At 34.2% G+C, this 16,049-nt stretch overlaps 1 protein-coding gene across 1 annotated transcript in view; it reads right to left on the bottom strand.

Annotated features, from left to right (window-relative positions):
• Positions 1-16,049, bottom strand: part of TENM2 (teneurin transmembrane protein 2) — a 1,067,650-nt gene that overhangs the window by 849,845 nt on the left and 201,756 nt on the right. Inside the window, exon 3 of the mRNA XM_055325563.1 lies at positions 2,205-2,480. Coding sequence (XP_055181538.1) covers positions 2,205-2,480 — 276 coding nt within the window. The remainder of the gene's footprint in view (positions 1-2,204; positions 2,481-16,049) is intronic.

The following is a 16,049-nucleotide window of genomic DNA, read 5'->3' as shown; positions in this document are numbered from 1 at the left end:
TCAAAGAGAAAGAGCAAGAAGTTTACTGAAGTTAACACCTCTGCCTGCGCCTCACTTTTTATTTGCTTAAAGGCTTTATGATGTGACACGTAAAATATCTTATTTTTATTTTTGGTCCCAAATGAGAATAGAACACGCATTATGTAGATCTTCTGAATATGTGAGATACTGAAACATTTAAAAAAGAGAAAAGGAAGCACATTTTATCTGTACATTTTAAAATAACTAGCTATCCCCTAAGCTTGAACTCCGGCGTCCTTACCTCCTTCGTGCTCTGCCAGATGTAGGCACAAAAGAGTCACTCAGTACTTCCAAGTACAGATTTCTTTATACAATTCTGACTGCATTATAACTGAAATTACAGGAAAAAATTGAGACACTAGATTTAAGGGTTTATTTCCTATCCATACACAGGGATTTATATAAACTCCTCAAAGATGCAAATTGCTCAAATATGATGTTTTGAATAATACTAGAAAAAAGAGACTACTCTTGGTTTATGAAATTCATCATTAATTACAAAATTATCCTATCCATAAAAGTTCTAAGTAAATTCAAGGCAAGCATGTTTTGCTCCCTTTGCTTCCCTGGAAAACTCTCCTTATCAGCTGAGTTTTTAAGATGTATATAGGTTTAACAAGAAAGGGTGTGGATTCTATCGATTTGCTTCAATTTTGTATAGATGATTCCCACGAGACCAGTGAGAGTACCACCATGGAAGATTTGCCAAAATACCTTGTCTAAAATGTGCCATAAATTCTTGGATTGCAAGTGATTTCATTTATTAGGCAATCAAACTGCCTCCACTTAAATAGTATCTGACACACACAGAGTTGAAAAAGAACATCAGTAAATGGATTCAATGTATGCCTTTATGAAAACTTCTAAAAGTAATTTCCTATCAAATAAGTACCTTAGAGTGTTGAATGTGCCAAGTGTCAGAATTTTGTTAAAATTCAAAAGGAGTCAAGTACAGATTTTTCCTTGAGAGTACACCTTGATTAGCTACATGAACGGAGGCATAAGTAAGACACATCTCCTTGTCCCCACAGTAGAATAAATTATTTCAGAATTAAACACAAATTTAAATGCAACAAAGTGACATCTTTTTGGATATATGCGACTTACCCAGGAAATGATGTATTTTCAACACAGTTTTGAGATTAAATGATATTTAGCTATGCTTTCGCATTCACAACAAGCTGTCCGCCTGCAAATTTCTTTTTCTTTTTTTAAATGCAAGAAAATACTTAAAGCTGCTCTGGTAGAAGTTTATAATATTTTATATAAACATTCTTAACTGATCTGTTTGTAAACATTTTAATGGCAATTCTTTCAGCAAACACACGATATATTCATCACAAACCACACAGCATTTGATGTTTTCTTCATAAATCAGCTGTACCTAATGCAATTTATCTTTTAAAAGATGTTTTTGACTAAACACAATTCTGAGTCGCTAAGAAATCCACAAATAAGCACCTTATCTCTTTAATGACTTGCTTAGGCTTCCCTATATTTACTGCTTAATGATCGGAAGCATTTAATTTTCAAAGTTTCATTAAAACCCATCTACAAAGCTGATGGATAAGCAATAGTGATTTGTGATAGAAGATGTGGGAAGCCATTAACCTACATAGGTACCAAGGAGAAAAGTAAACATAGAAGAGAATACTTTTTTGAAGACAAGTCTCTTCCTATTTGTCATTATTAAACTCCAGAGCATCTGTTCCAGGTTTGATCTTCAGTACGGATATGAGGCATTGCCGCCTGGAAATGAAAGTCTAAGATAAGGTAGGATTCTTAAGAGATCTTCATGAAAAAAATACCCCAGGTTGCCATTTACTGGGAAGGGGAAATCAATACGAAGACCTAGAAACTTGTGGCGAGAGGACGTTTTCTAGGTATAGGTCATAGTTTATCAAGTCGCCTCTTTTGCAATGTAATTTACTTGCTAATAAGACCAACTGACTATACCTGAATACTGTGTTATCATCAAAATGTGATTTTAAAATTCTCTCCTCATTCCTCGTGTGCTTGAGGTTTGCTGGTTTATTTTTCCCGAGCTCTGAGTGGGTAGACAAGGTCGAGTTAAAAGAAAATGAATGGTTTCACACTCCTCTTTATTAAAGAAAAACAGGCATCCCCAATGCCACACTGCGCCGTACCCAGAACATTAAAAGGTATTTAAGAAGCAGGCCTACCGTTCTCATCATCTGACTTATTTTCGTTGTCAGAATCGGTCAAAGTAAGGGCTGAGTTCTCACGACTGGACAGGCCGGAACTGCGTCTGGATTTTATCCCTCTCCCCCACAGTCTGATGGCGTGTTCTGGAGACATCCCTCCCTCTGTGTCGGAGTCGGCGTCAGACCCTGTGCTCAGAGAGTAGCCCTGGTGAAGGATCCCCATGTCAGAACAGTAGCCACTTCGGTGCGGGGAGGGCTCACAGATTCCCAGTTCCGCAAGGGTGAAGTTAGTTCCTAAGGTGACAGCAACAGAGAGACTCATTACAAATTGTGAAATGCCCTACAAAGTTGAAATTGATTCTTAAAAACAAAACAAAACAAAACAAAAAACAGACAGGTGCTTTTCCCATCCAAAAATAAAAAAAATCTATTGGATTTCCATGGTGTATAGGAATATATGAGCAAGAGCAAGAGTATGTGGGGTACTGGGGTACATTTGAGAACAAAAAAACATAAACATCCAAGTATTATTTTAACCCTGGGCCAGAATGCTCAGATTTTGCTTCAAAAGTGTTACAGCAGTACTGTGGTCTAGGTAGCACAAGGAGCTGAAAAAACACTGGATATGTAACAACAGCTAACATATACCAAGCGCTTACTTTGCTCCGGGCATCTTTTGTTTGGCAACTTCTATTTTACGTTTTTCGATTTTACAACAGCTCTATGGAGAAGATAATATTACTGTAATCATGTTGTAAGGAGACTGAAGAACAGAGGAACAGAGAATTTAAGTGACTTACCCAAGGTCACACATCTAGATTGTAGCAAAACATGGATCTGATCCTTGAGCAGTCTGTCTTCATGTCAAAGAACCTTAATCCTCCAATAAATGTGAGTGGTGGCCGGGAGACCTGGGTACCAGTCCCAGCTTCCCACTGGTAAGTCTCATTGTGGCAAGTCTCTTACTCCTTGAGCCCCAGTTTTGTCATCTGTAAAATCTGGGTATTAATCTCTTAAATTCCTCTCAAGATCACTGTGTATCTTCTATGTGATAATATACAACAAACTTTTTCTCTAAAAATAAACTATGTAATGTATTATTTAATGCAGCATCCTAGGGATGAAGAGTCAGTCCTCACATTTTTAAATGATACCAAATGATGTTTCCGACTTAAAAATCACAAGTAGGTTTCACCCACGGAGAGTGAATGTGTGCACACATGGGAAGCAGAAGAGGATAGGCATTTATTGAACATTTATATGTTACCATGTGCTGGGCATGAGCAGACAGTTTATAGGCTTTACATCTCATTCAGCTGTCATCATACCCAGCAGTTTAGGCATTGACCATTTTCAAGGTCACGCCTAGGCAAGTTGCAGATCCAGGATAACACCTCTAATCTGCAGATTCTAATCATCTGCTCATTCTATAATGTGAAATGATCTCAAACAAAAACCATCCTGGCAACATTTTGGCACAATGAATGCTCTATCTGTGTGCTTTACTATCACAGCTTCTTACAAGACATTTTTAGCTTTTGATGCAAATTAGGTGAAATCATGACGTACATCATATTTACTGACATATAAAGCTAGCTAGGTTTTTTCTTTTCTTTTCTTTTCTTTTCTTTTTGTCTTTAACCAAGTTATGGACAATGGGGAAAATGCAGTGAAGAAATAAACTTCCTGCTAGTAGTGAGGAAAACCTTATAAATGACACCAAATCCATGGTTTATTATATATATATATATATATAGTATTAGGGCCATTCCCTAACAGTCATATTTCCAAACTTATGATATAACATTATGATACTCCATCTACATGGCATCATTTCTCAGCTTTTATTTTTAAAAGCATTAAGCAACTGTTTGTATTAACATAGTGTGACTTTCATTTGTAATAGACACGTATTTTTATTCTAGGTTTTATTTTCCGACTTCACTACACATTGAAGTCCCACAGCCTTCCTTAGTTAGCTGTGTAAATGGGATCAAACCCAATTTTATACATAATTGCCTCTGCAGAGTGAAACCTATTCAGTGGAGAACTAACCCAAGCAAAAACTTCCTGTGGGGGATGGGGTGATTTCCTCCCATTTTAAGGAAGAAGGAAGTTCTCACTGCCACCAGCATGGTCCTAAGGGCTGTTATTTATTCCCTGTGCACACTTTATCATGCTGTCTGAAATCCCTTGCCTGGTGTACTCTGTTCCAGCTTACATCCCTGGTAACTAGATATTGTTTCATAATTGTACACTAAAGTGTATATTTTAGTTTCAGTAGTCTATAAAACAAAAGTTCATGTATGTCTGATGTTACAATACTTTCCTATTTTTGCTTTCTCGGTCTTACATAAATAAAAACAGTCACAGTATTAGCATTCTCCCATCTTGTTTTTAGAGCTCATGTTTGCTCTGGACAGGCATGAAATACAATGCTTCCTTTTCCTACAATAAATGAAAACAAGTCAAACTAAAACACACATGTTTTTATTCCACATGCGAGAATTTTTAGCTATATGATTCCATTTGAAATGGAGTGTGTATGTATTAAGGCAACTTTTCTGATGGTTTTCCCACATCTCATTATCTGGAGCTAGCTTCAAAGACCTCCTCAGGAAAGGAGAAACATCTGTGTGAGGAGAGGAAGCCTCAGTTTTCAGAGCATCCCATGTGCTTTTCAATCTGGGTACTCAAAGTAATAGGCAATAAGCCTTGGGCATGGAAAGCAAGGGAATAAATAGTCTCCCTTCTTTGGTTGTAAAATTTACTTGATGATAAGAAATTAAAATATTATTTTTCTGTTAAAATAAACTTGAGATCATTATAAATCAGTTAAAATTTGCACAACTTTTAAAGTAACCACAAATATTAGAAAGAAATGCTCTTCAAGAGTTTCAGCTTTAAGCTTACAGCCCCATAAGCCATAAACAAGCAAAAGTGTAAAGAAAATTGGAGGTACTATAGTGAATTCACCAGGAAAAAGTAACTGTTCACCCTGGCTTTTGGAAGCTAGGTTTTCCCCTAAATTCAGAAGTTCCCCCCCCCCCAGAAAAAAAAAAACAGTTTTCTCAAAAATACTACCTTCTAAACTCTTCATTTTCATCTTCCAATAGGACCACAGTTCACCAAAGCTATCCATTCCTCACAATTCCAAGTTTGGTACCCTTCGTCCTCAACTAACTCAAAGAATAGGAATCTTATTCTAAGTACCTGGGACAGATTCTGGACCAAGCCTTTTCTAAGTTTGCTGGCTTAACATATGAAGCTGGTAAGCCACATACACAGTGGAAAGGAAAAACTGATATATCATTTATTAAATCATTCAACAAATATTTATCGTTCCTAGGGCTGTGCTAGGCACTGGGGATATTACAGTGAGCCTTATAAAAATGGAGCCCCTGACATTTACAGTCTAAACGGAAAGAAACATTAATCAAAGAATCCCATAAACAAAGTACAATTTATACAGTAATAAATACTGTATAGGAAAAGGACAAGGAGCCATGAAAGGTCATCTAGAGGTCCAACTGTTCATCCTTTCACAGCTTGGTCAGCAGATGTTCATCTAGCAGTAGACTCATTGCTTGAGAGGGACTGCAAATTTGCTCCAAAGTCATCAGGCCCCTTTCAGTTTGCTCTTCCCACATCATTCCCAAACATTCCCCCACATATACACTAATTTCAGACAAACATTTTTCATGTAGTTCCTCTTACCACACAAAACCCTCATGTCATACTCTTTTGCTCAGAATGTAAATAGCACAGGGGAATTTTAACACCATGTCAACTTATTGTTTTGCACTTACTTTGCTCATTGATGGAAGGTTGATTTTGCTTTAATTCATCTTGTATAAATATGTCTTTATTAAGCTCCATGGCAGCTTTGAATGGAAGAGAGAGACTAGTCATTGTGTGATTCTCCAAGCTAAGATTTCTAGTGGAAAGCAGTCAACATTTCTTTCCTTCTTTACTTTCTTGCAGAAAGTTAGAAAGAGTAATAATATTTCAATTTTTGTGGAAAAAATGTTTACCTTCTATCTGCCTCCAATCTCTCTGATACCATATTAAAATGGATGTGGATGATGTTTTAAACTCATTTCATCTCAGGCATGTGTTTTATAGTTGCTGCCAATAAATTGCTTGGTGTGGCCCCATGTTACATTATCAAGGCCAAAGTCACTATTTTTATTTTTTAAAATCCACATTTATATCATAGAATTTTAGTCCAGTTTAGGGTATTGGGAAAGAACGTTGATATCTAAAAACTGTTAGGTGATCAGGATATCAGAACATGAGTGTTTAAAAGGAACTCTCTTGGTAAGTCTCTTTGTCTTTAAGTTGTCTTTTTCTTTATCATAACCTCAGTGTGTAGCCCAGATCCTCTCCATAACATTTTTTAGAGATAAATTTTGCAATAGATAGCAAAAGTCAGCCTTTAACCAACTAGTTTTTTTTTTTTTTTTTTTTAACCAACTAGTTTTGCATCAAGGACACAATGCAAAGGAAAGATAGCGTATTGTGATCATGGCTTTATCTTCTAAGTTTTTACCAACTTCTCACACTTTGAAATAACCTTTAACTAGGAGAAGCACATATGTCGCTAAGTCAGAATTATCATGTCATGGTAATACCAGGGAATACAAATAGCACTGGAAATGTCAGCATTTGAGCAGATTTTCTACTATGAGGGCAGGAAGAGAAAAGTTAACTGTAGTAATAGGGGAGCATAATATAGGAAACTAGTATTACTTAAATGTTCACTATGCAAGCCCCCTGAATTTAAGAGATGAAATTCTACACATGGGAGCAAAAGTTACTACAATGTGAAAACAGTCACTAACAATCACTTATAAAATTCATCTCCATCATCCCCACCCACCTATTGTTAGTATTTCCTCTCCTAACAACCACCCTATCAATGTCTGTATCATCAGCGAGTTGCTGATAAAAGGAAATAATATGCCAACATGAGTTTGAGTTATACAGCTTATGAAGACATAGATTTCTATGAAGTCAATACAAGTAATGCTAAAAAAAAAACACGAGGATCACGAGCATGATCGAACAGAACTAACCTGCGAACAAGAAAAATGGAAATGCATGTTGGCGTGCATAGCAACTACATAGAAAGAGTTTGAAGACAGACCTATTAGAATCCTGGGACCTGAGGAAGGACATGGTTATGAGTTCCCTGGGGTTTCTTTTGCATTATATCTCAGGCGTTGGAGAAATCTGCAAATTAAAAACACCAGTGGAAGCACACAAACTAAGCCCAGCATAAAGCCTACTGTATTTATAAGGGTCCTTCCTTACCTCCACAAACAGCCCAGGGTGGAATCAAGTGAAACCAGAATTTCATACTCCTCCAGTAGGGATGAGCCTTCCCAGAGACCCCTCACAAAGTTGTCACTGGTGGCCATAAGGAGATCCCGGACTTCCATCCCCGCCCAGTAGCAATGAAGCACCCCTTCCTCTCTCTCATGGTGTCAGAGAAGAATTAATGTTAAATCTAATTTTACTACCACACAAGGATTCATGGGGGAACTGTAAGGAGGTGTGCCTCTCCCTCTCAACCACGTGGGTACCTGCAGAGTCCTAGGGAAGATTCTAAAAACCCAACTTGGTTCAGCAGCAATAGAGTATCCCTTCTCCAACCATACCAACCCACCCTGCTTTGTCAAAGTAGGCCAAGTGAGAAGTTTGGATTCCATCACTGCCTGACAGCCTAGCCCCAGTGTCCCATTTTTCCCACTGGCCTGGTGTCAGAGGAGGCCTGCTGAAATAGAAAATTTAAATAAGATCCAGAGTTTCAAAACAATATTTCAAATAGCCAGGAGACAATAAAAAAATCACTCACCATACCGAGAATCAGGAAAATCTCAATTTGAATGAGGACTGACAGTTATTTAAATAAAAGGTTAATGAGCAGTCCTTAGGAAAATTAATGAATTCATCTTTTTTTTTTTATTTTCAAAGTATAACTCTCTGTGATTGTGCTGTAAAGTTTAAATATAAAGTGAAGGATGTATTGTACATTCTTGCAGTTTTGCCATAAAATGCCTTGCACAAAAGATGTTACTCTTTATCCTTTTGAATAATTATAACATGGCTGGAATAATAAATTGTATTGAACATAAAATAAAATACACTCCATAGTTAACTTTTTTGAAGATAAAGTTTCAATAAATTATTTTTACTATTTAATATGAAATATGATTCTTTTGTTAACATTGATTCCATTTTTAAGTGGCCTTTTTCTAGCAATATTTATCCTAAGACAAAGAGAATCTCCTGTAAATAAACCTAGGTCACTTCTCCTGAGCAAATGTTAGGGTCTACATTTTCAAGTCAGAACTGAGTATGAACTCCAAATTTTCCAGCAAGGATTTCAGAAAATGACATAAATTAAAATGCTATAGTTATTTTTTGTCACAATAAGTGGAGTAATTTGATCTGATACCTTAAGTTTTTGCAGCAGAAAGTTATCAAGAAAAATATGGCAATTATAAGTGATAAAGCATAATTTTTATTTTTGATTAACTGAAATCGTGCCATCAAATTGTTACCTTATATTTAATATAAATACCTTCTATTGAAATTTGAGAAATTATTGATATGTACGAGCTACCCAAATCACCCATCAAAAACTTACTGATATTATCTAAACTATTATTTTCAAGCAATCTAAAATCTACATCTGTATATGCATTGATAACAAATTTGAAAACCACTGAAGAAGCTACTTATGAATTCTAATGTTTTATGCCTGTGTATACTAAAATTCTTCACATTAACTCCTTCTTAATGCCCTTCTAAAGTTCATCTGATTTTACACATTCAGATATTTTCCCAAATGTTGACAAAACTGTTCGTGAAAAATCCTGTGGCTTGAAACTACAGAGTAGGTGTACATGCATTATTATTCATAAAAGTTTAAGCTAAATATTTATATTTCAAAAATGCACTTCAAGAGTAATAATTTTCTTTTATGTATAGCTCCTAAAATGTTAATATCTTGATATTTCTAAACTTTTAGATTAAGTATTTTAAACTCCCTGAATGTGTGATATACAACTTTCACAATTTTTAACTAGAATCATTCCAGTGTAAATAAACACCTTCTGAATCAAGGAAACATCAAAATGGCTAGTGACGACAGGAGAGTTTCTAATATCCTTGGTTCCTCTGTAAGCTTTATAACTTCAAAGAGAAAGGTGAATGTGGCATTCTCCTCTGATATGGTGGCATTTTCACTGTTCCAGCCTGAACAAAGCCCAATTTGGAAAACCCAAAGCAGCCACAACAAAAGGTTCTGCTGAACAACTGCCAGATCATAAATGGAAACGAAATACCCAGTAACCTAGCTAGCTGGAGATTCTTTCCTTTTACAAAAATTCCAGCAAGATAAAAATTGAATTCTGGTATTAAAAACTGTACCTATAAGCTACCCTATGTAACAGCATTACCAAGGTGTAGAGTCCTCTGATCATCTGAGACTCTGGCTCCTCAAACAAAATTTTTTGGGGGACAGAAAAAAATAAATAAAAGCACAATAGTGACTTAGCTTCAATAGTCTAGCTGTCCAAGTTTGAGAACACCTACTAGATTAGCTTACATTTATTGAGGGCTTTGCAGTGTGGCAGGCACTTTTCTAGATGTTTTCATGTACAGTTTTCAGATTAAGCAGGACGACAGCCCTAAAAAATTGTCATTCTATAGACTAGAGTTAAAGTGGAATTCCAGACTCTGTTTTAAAAATACTTGACTACAGGGACACCTGGGTGGCTCAGAGGTTGAGCATCTGTCTGCCTTCAGCTCAGGGCGTGATCCTGGGCTCTTGGAATCGAGTCCCACATTGGGCTCCCCATAGGGAGTCTGCTTCTCCCTCTGCCTATGTCTCTACCTCTCTCTATGTGTCTCTCATGAATAAATAAATAAAATCTTTTAAAGAAAACACTTAACCACAAATTCCTGGAATTATTTCTTGTGGTGAGTATCCATATACTCATCTATAAAATAAACATAAAAATAGCACCCACCTTCATAGGGCTGTTGTGAGCAATGAATTAGACAAGGCAGGTAAAAATGATTCTTAGAACATTGCCTGTCACAGAGTAACCTTATAACGAACATAGCTATTATGATGATCATCAGTTTACAGATGCAGAAACATTATTTTTTTAAAAAAATATAGCATTATTGACATCTTCTATTTTCTCTTGAGTTGATTTAGAAAGTTTTGAAACAATAAATATTTCTAGGAATATGCTCATTTCATCTATGTTTTCAAATGGATGGGCACAAAGTTATCAAAGTATTTTTATAATGTTTTTAAATTTCTACTAGATTTGTAGAATATTGTCTTTATTTTCATTCTTGATATTACTTATTTGTGCTTTCTTTTAAAAATACTTAAAAAATTTTATTTGAGTATAGTTGATACACATTACATTAATTTCAAGTGCGCTGTATAGTGATTCAACATCTCTGTTATGGGCTGCTCACCACAAGTGTAGGTACCATATGTCACCATACAACACTGTTACAATATCATTGACTATATTCCCTATGCTGTACCTTTTATTCCTATGACTTAGTCACTCTGTAACTGAAAGCCTGTATCTCCCACTCCCCTTCCCTCATTTTGATCATCCTCCCTACCCCCTGCCCTCTGGGAACCATCAGTTTGTTTTCTATTTTTATAGGTCTGATTCTGCTTTTTGTTTATTATTTGTTTTGTTTTTTAGATTCCACATGAATGAAAGCATATGGTATTTGTTATTCTCAGTTTGATTCATTTCACTTAGCATAATACCCTCTAGAGCCATCCATGTTGTTACAAGTGGCAAAACCAAAACTTCATCCTTTTAATGGCTGTATAATATTCCTGCACACACAGGTGTGTCTGTGAGTGTGTGTGTGTATACACTAGGTTTTCCTCACTAGACATACCATAAGATTCAATAATTCCAATGCTGGAAATTTACCCAAAGGAAATTAATGCACTAATTTGAAAAGATATATGCACCCCTGTTTATTGCAGCATAATTTATTTATTTATATTTATTATTTAGGAAGCCACCTAAATGTCCATTAATGGGTGTATTTTCTTTAACTGGACTGCTTTCAGCAATGATTGATTTTGTCTTTAAAAAACAAATTTTCACTTTTCTGATTCTGTATATGTTTTTTAGTTTATTAACTTCTAACCTTATATATAGACATTATCCCTTTCCCCTCATTTCTTTGAGTTTATTCAACTGTTCTTTTCCATATCTCTAAAATTTAAATCTTCATGTCATTAGTGTTCAGCCACTCTTCCTTTTTTTATTATGAATATTTCAGACTATATCTCTCAGGTTTTGATTCACAGCCTTTTCATTGTTGTTTAGATCTAAACATTTTACACATCTATTGATGTGTAAGAAATATTTGGAATTGAACTATAATGAAACTATAATGAACTATAATGAAAGTACAACATATTCAAATTTGTGGGATGCAGGTGAATAGGAAGATTAGTAGGTGTGATTATTTATTTAAGAAATATTGTTTTCAAACTGGTGATCTATACTTCTACCTCAAGAGCCTAGAAAAGAAAAGAAAAAAACTAGAAAAGAATGAACGAGTAAAACCCAAAGTTAAGTAGAGAAAAACAATCAAGATAAGAGCAAAAATTAAAGAAATAGAAAATAGACAATAAAAGAAAATACTAAAGGCAAAATCCAGTCCTTTGAAAAATTGATAAAATTGATAAACCCTTATCAAGAATGATCAATAAAAAAGGGAGAGTATACAAATACTCCAAATCAAGAGTAAAATAAGGGATATTGTTATAGATCCTACACCTACTTAAATGTATTGTCATAAAGTATAGTAATTTAGATGAAATGGATAAATTCCATATAAAATATAATTAATATTAAAATCAGCTATTTTCTCAAGAATGTTTATTAGAGATGGAGTCACCACATATTGATGATAATCAATAACGTATGGGTAATCAATAATCCATCAGAAAAGTTAATTCTAAGCCTGTAGACATCTATAATGGAGCCTTAAATAGACAAATAGCAAATATTGATAAGATTATGGGGAAAAATACAATTATAATGGGAAATTGTATCATATATCTTCCAGTTATTGATAAGACCAGCAAACAGCAAATCCCAGAGAAGAATTAATACCATATAGACAAATTGAATACATTATTAATAATTATCTGGAATCTTTCACTCAGTAATTAGAGAACATGTGTTCTCTGATACATATAAATACTTATAAAAGTTTACAAGTCTATGAAACAAATTTCAAAATTGTTCAAAGATTTAATAACATACACATTTTGCTTTCTATCCAAACACAGTTAAATTAGAAGTCAAAAACAGAAATATATACAAAATATCACAATATATTGAGAAACTTGTTTTCAAGTTTCAAGAAACTTGTTTTATTAAGTTTATTGCATGTAGTAAACATATTGTGCATTCATTTCAACAGAAATGAACACCTTTCAACTTTCTTGCATCTTTGTATTTAAAAATGTCTCTCATAGATAGCATATATTTGAGACTTACTATTTATCTGAGAATCTTCCTTTTCATTGGTATGACAGTCCATTTATATTAATGTAATTATTGATATGTCTGGATGTAGTTCATCATTTTGCTATGTTTTTCCTCTTTTTTTTTTTGTAATTGTTCTCTATGTTTCCTTTCCCATCTTCACTTGGGTTAATAATTTTTAAAATTTCATTTTGCCTATTGATTTTTTTAGCTATCTCCTCACATAATTTATTAGTGGTTGCTTTAAGCATTATAATATGTAAGCTATATCAGTATATTTAGAGTTCTAATATTATATGCTGTTTCTTCAATTTCTGTGAATTCGTTTCTCTATCCTAAAAACTCAGTCATTGCCTCTTATTTACTCGCTTGTAAACTATTTATTCTTTTCACTACTTAAGTATTACCTTTCACTCTAAGTATCTCTATTTATTTTTACTCTCTTTCCTCTCTGCACGTCTCTTGCTAATTTCTTCTTGCTATTTTTTCCAGTTGACTAATTCCCTCTTTAATTGTGCCTGATTTCATATTTACTGTACGGACTCAGCTATTTTTTCAACAATTGTGTATTTCATTTATAAAACTTACATGCTTTTAAAGTGTTTCTATTCAGTTTTTCTATTATCATCTTGTAAATTTGCATATTATACATAGTTAAAGTATGGATCTAACAAATTATAATATTTTAGGACTTCAGAGATCAAAATTGCTTGTTTGTTGATTTGTTTGCTCTTAATTATGAAGATTTGTTTTCTTATGTACTTAATTATTTTAGCTGACATCAGTTTATTTTAATTTTTGAAAATCACAAGGGCCTCAGATGAAGATTTTTGCTTCCTGAAAGATTTGTATTTACTTTTGTCTAAGACATATGGTACTATTAATCATGTATCTCTTTCCAGATTCCTGGTTAATGCAAAAATCTTAGTTTCAGTCCTCCTTATTGCCCTCCATTTGAAGTCCAACCTCCCAAATTCAGATCTGATATTAGTCCTTTTTGTCAGTGAAGACCTACCAGAAGCTTACCGTTCAATCTTCAGATTTCTGAGTTTAGCTCATTTTTGGTTTTTATCTTGTTTCATTTTGGCTGCTTGGAGATTTATCTTAATTACTGTGAGGACTATATTATTTTTGTTTTGATCAGACTATTTAATATTCCTATGTTTCAATTTCCTCACTTGTAATATGGAGGAAATTATAGCAGTTCTTGCCTCCTAGTCATTGTGTCAAAGAGTATATATATTTAGAATATTCCAGAAAAAAGTCAAAAGTCAATAAATATTAGCTATTATCATAATATTCTATTACCATGTTACTAGCAAGCGTAAAAATACAAAATTATGGCCATGATTCCCTCTCCAAATTTTTTCTACCTCTATACAAACCATACTTTTCCAGTTAAACTGTATTTGTTTAAATATATTTAGTGTTTATTCCATTAAGCAATGTAACATTTTATTTTCTTAAAAGGAAAACAGAGAATATTTGATATATCAGTAGAGACATTACCAACATTAACTTGAATTTTGATAAAGACATGGCATTTGCATTCTCAGCACTCATGAAGGTCCCTGTCTCTATCACGCACTTGATGTTTTGAAAACATTTTGACTTTCCCATCACTGAAGGATTATTTTGGATCTCAAGAGTTAATTAACTAATCTACATTCCGACATCTAGTGAGATGGATAGATTGCAGTCTATCACCAGGTGAATATATATATAGCAGACATTTTACTTCAGTAACTAATCAGAATCTACTTTGTAACCACAAATATTGGGGAGAAATGTTAATGATATACTCTTGTTTGTAAATCAATTCCTTTAAATCAACGGCTTCATTACCAATTACTTCTAGGATTTAGATACTTGTCTAAAACTATGTTAAGTATCCAGCCACAAAGCTTGTACAGAATGGCAAGACCATAGTTTCCTAGTGCCTGTTAGCATCATTAAACAGAGAGAGGATAATTGAAACTGAATCAAGAATTTTCCTTTTCTTTCTTTCCCACCTTGCTTCCTATGTTCCAAACACATGTCGTAGGTTACAAGTACATGTAAAGCCTTAATTACATTTAGCATCTGGCAGCTGTTGACTAACAGAGAGTTGTTGAGTCACATAAACTCAAAGTCAAAAGGAAATTCAGGAATAGAAGGCAGAAGCTTGCTCAATGGAGTAAAAAAATCTTATGTCATCACAGCTGAAATACTCTACCATCAGCACTATTATGTTCATGGTGTGAGTGATGCTGTAACTAATCAGTTTCAGCAATACCAGAGACTAAGTTGCCACTAAAATACATCATTCCCAATGTGGCTAGAGCCATCACCTAAAGGACTTACAAGCGTTGCTTTTAACATGTGATGGATTCATTCACAAACAATGGGGACAACAGCTTTACAAGGATTTCAGCATATCTAGAGGTATCAACTGATGACTCTTTAAAAACATGATCTTCACACTATCCACTCAAAAGTGTCACCAAAGTTAGAAGTGTCAAGTAGTTCAGTTTATACATTGCTTACTTTTAGAGGAAATAAGTCTCTTGAGAAACCAGCAAGAAGAGATACAAATCTTTAATACTGGCCACCATTGGCCACATTTTGATAATTTTATGAGTAGAGAATTATCAGAAACAGTTGTCTTGGTCTTAATAGAGCTAGACCTCAAAATCCAAATGTCAAGTTACAAAAGCATAATAAGAAAAATATAGGGATGCCCGGGTGGCTCAGCGGTTTAATGTCTACCTTCGGCTCAGGGCATGATCCTGGAGTCCTGGGATCGAGTCCCACATTGAGCTGCCTGCAGGGAGCCTGCTTCTCCCTCTGCCTATGTCTCTGCCTCTCTCTGTGTGTCTTTCATAAATAAGTAAAATCTTAATATATATATTAAATTTTACTTATATGAAAGATATAAGTAAATCTTATATATATATATCATATATATATATATATATATATATATATATATATATATATATAATGAGTGCCATTATGTTGTTTTCAGATACATAATACTAACAAGATAAATTTGAACTGGAAAAATATATGCCAAATTCTTCATAGCAATTATTTCTGGCAATAGAGAAGAATGCATTGGTGGGTGGGGAGTAGAGGGAAGAAAGAGGATTTGAAACTAATTTGATGAAATACTAATGCTTATTAATTGCAAGGGATGAGTATTGTATACTTTATTCTCTGTATTTTTCTGTGATTTAATGTTTTTTTTTCCTAAAAAATAAAATAATTGAAAAATAGAAGTTCTGGATAGTATATATCACATACTTAAAAATAT

The sequence above is a fragment of the Nyctereutes procyonoides genome, unplaced genomic scaffold (assembly GCF_905146905.1).
Source record: "Nyctereutes procyonoides isolate TBG_1078 unplaced genomic scaffold, NYPRO_anot_genome, whole genome shotgun sequence".
Taxonomy (NCBI): Eukaryota; Metazoa; Chordata; class Mammalia; order Carnivora; family Canidae; genus Nyctereutes; species Nyctereutes procyonoides.
The sequence above is the reverse complement of the archived record's forward strand: the minus strand, read 5'-3'. Positions and strand labels throughout refer to the sequence as shown.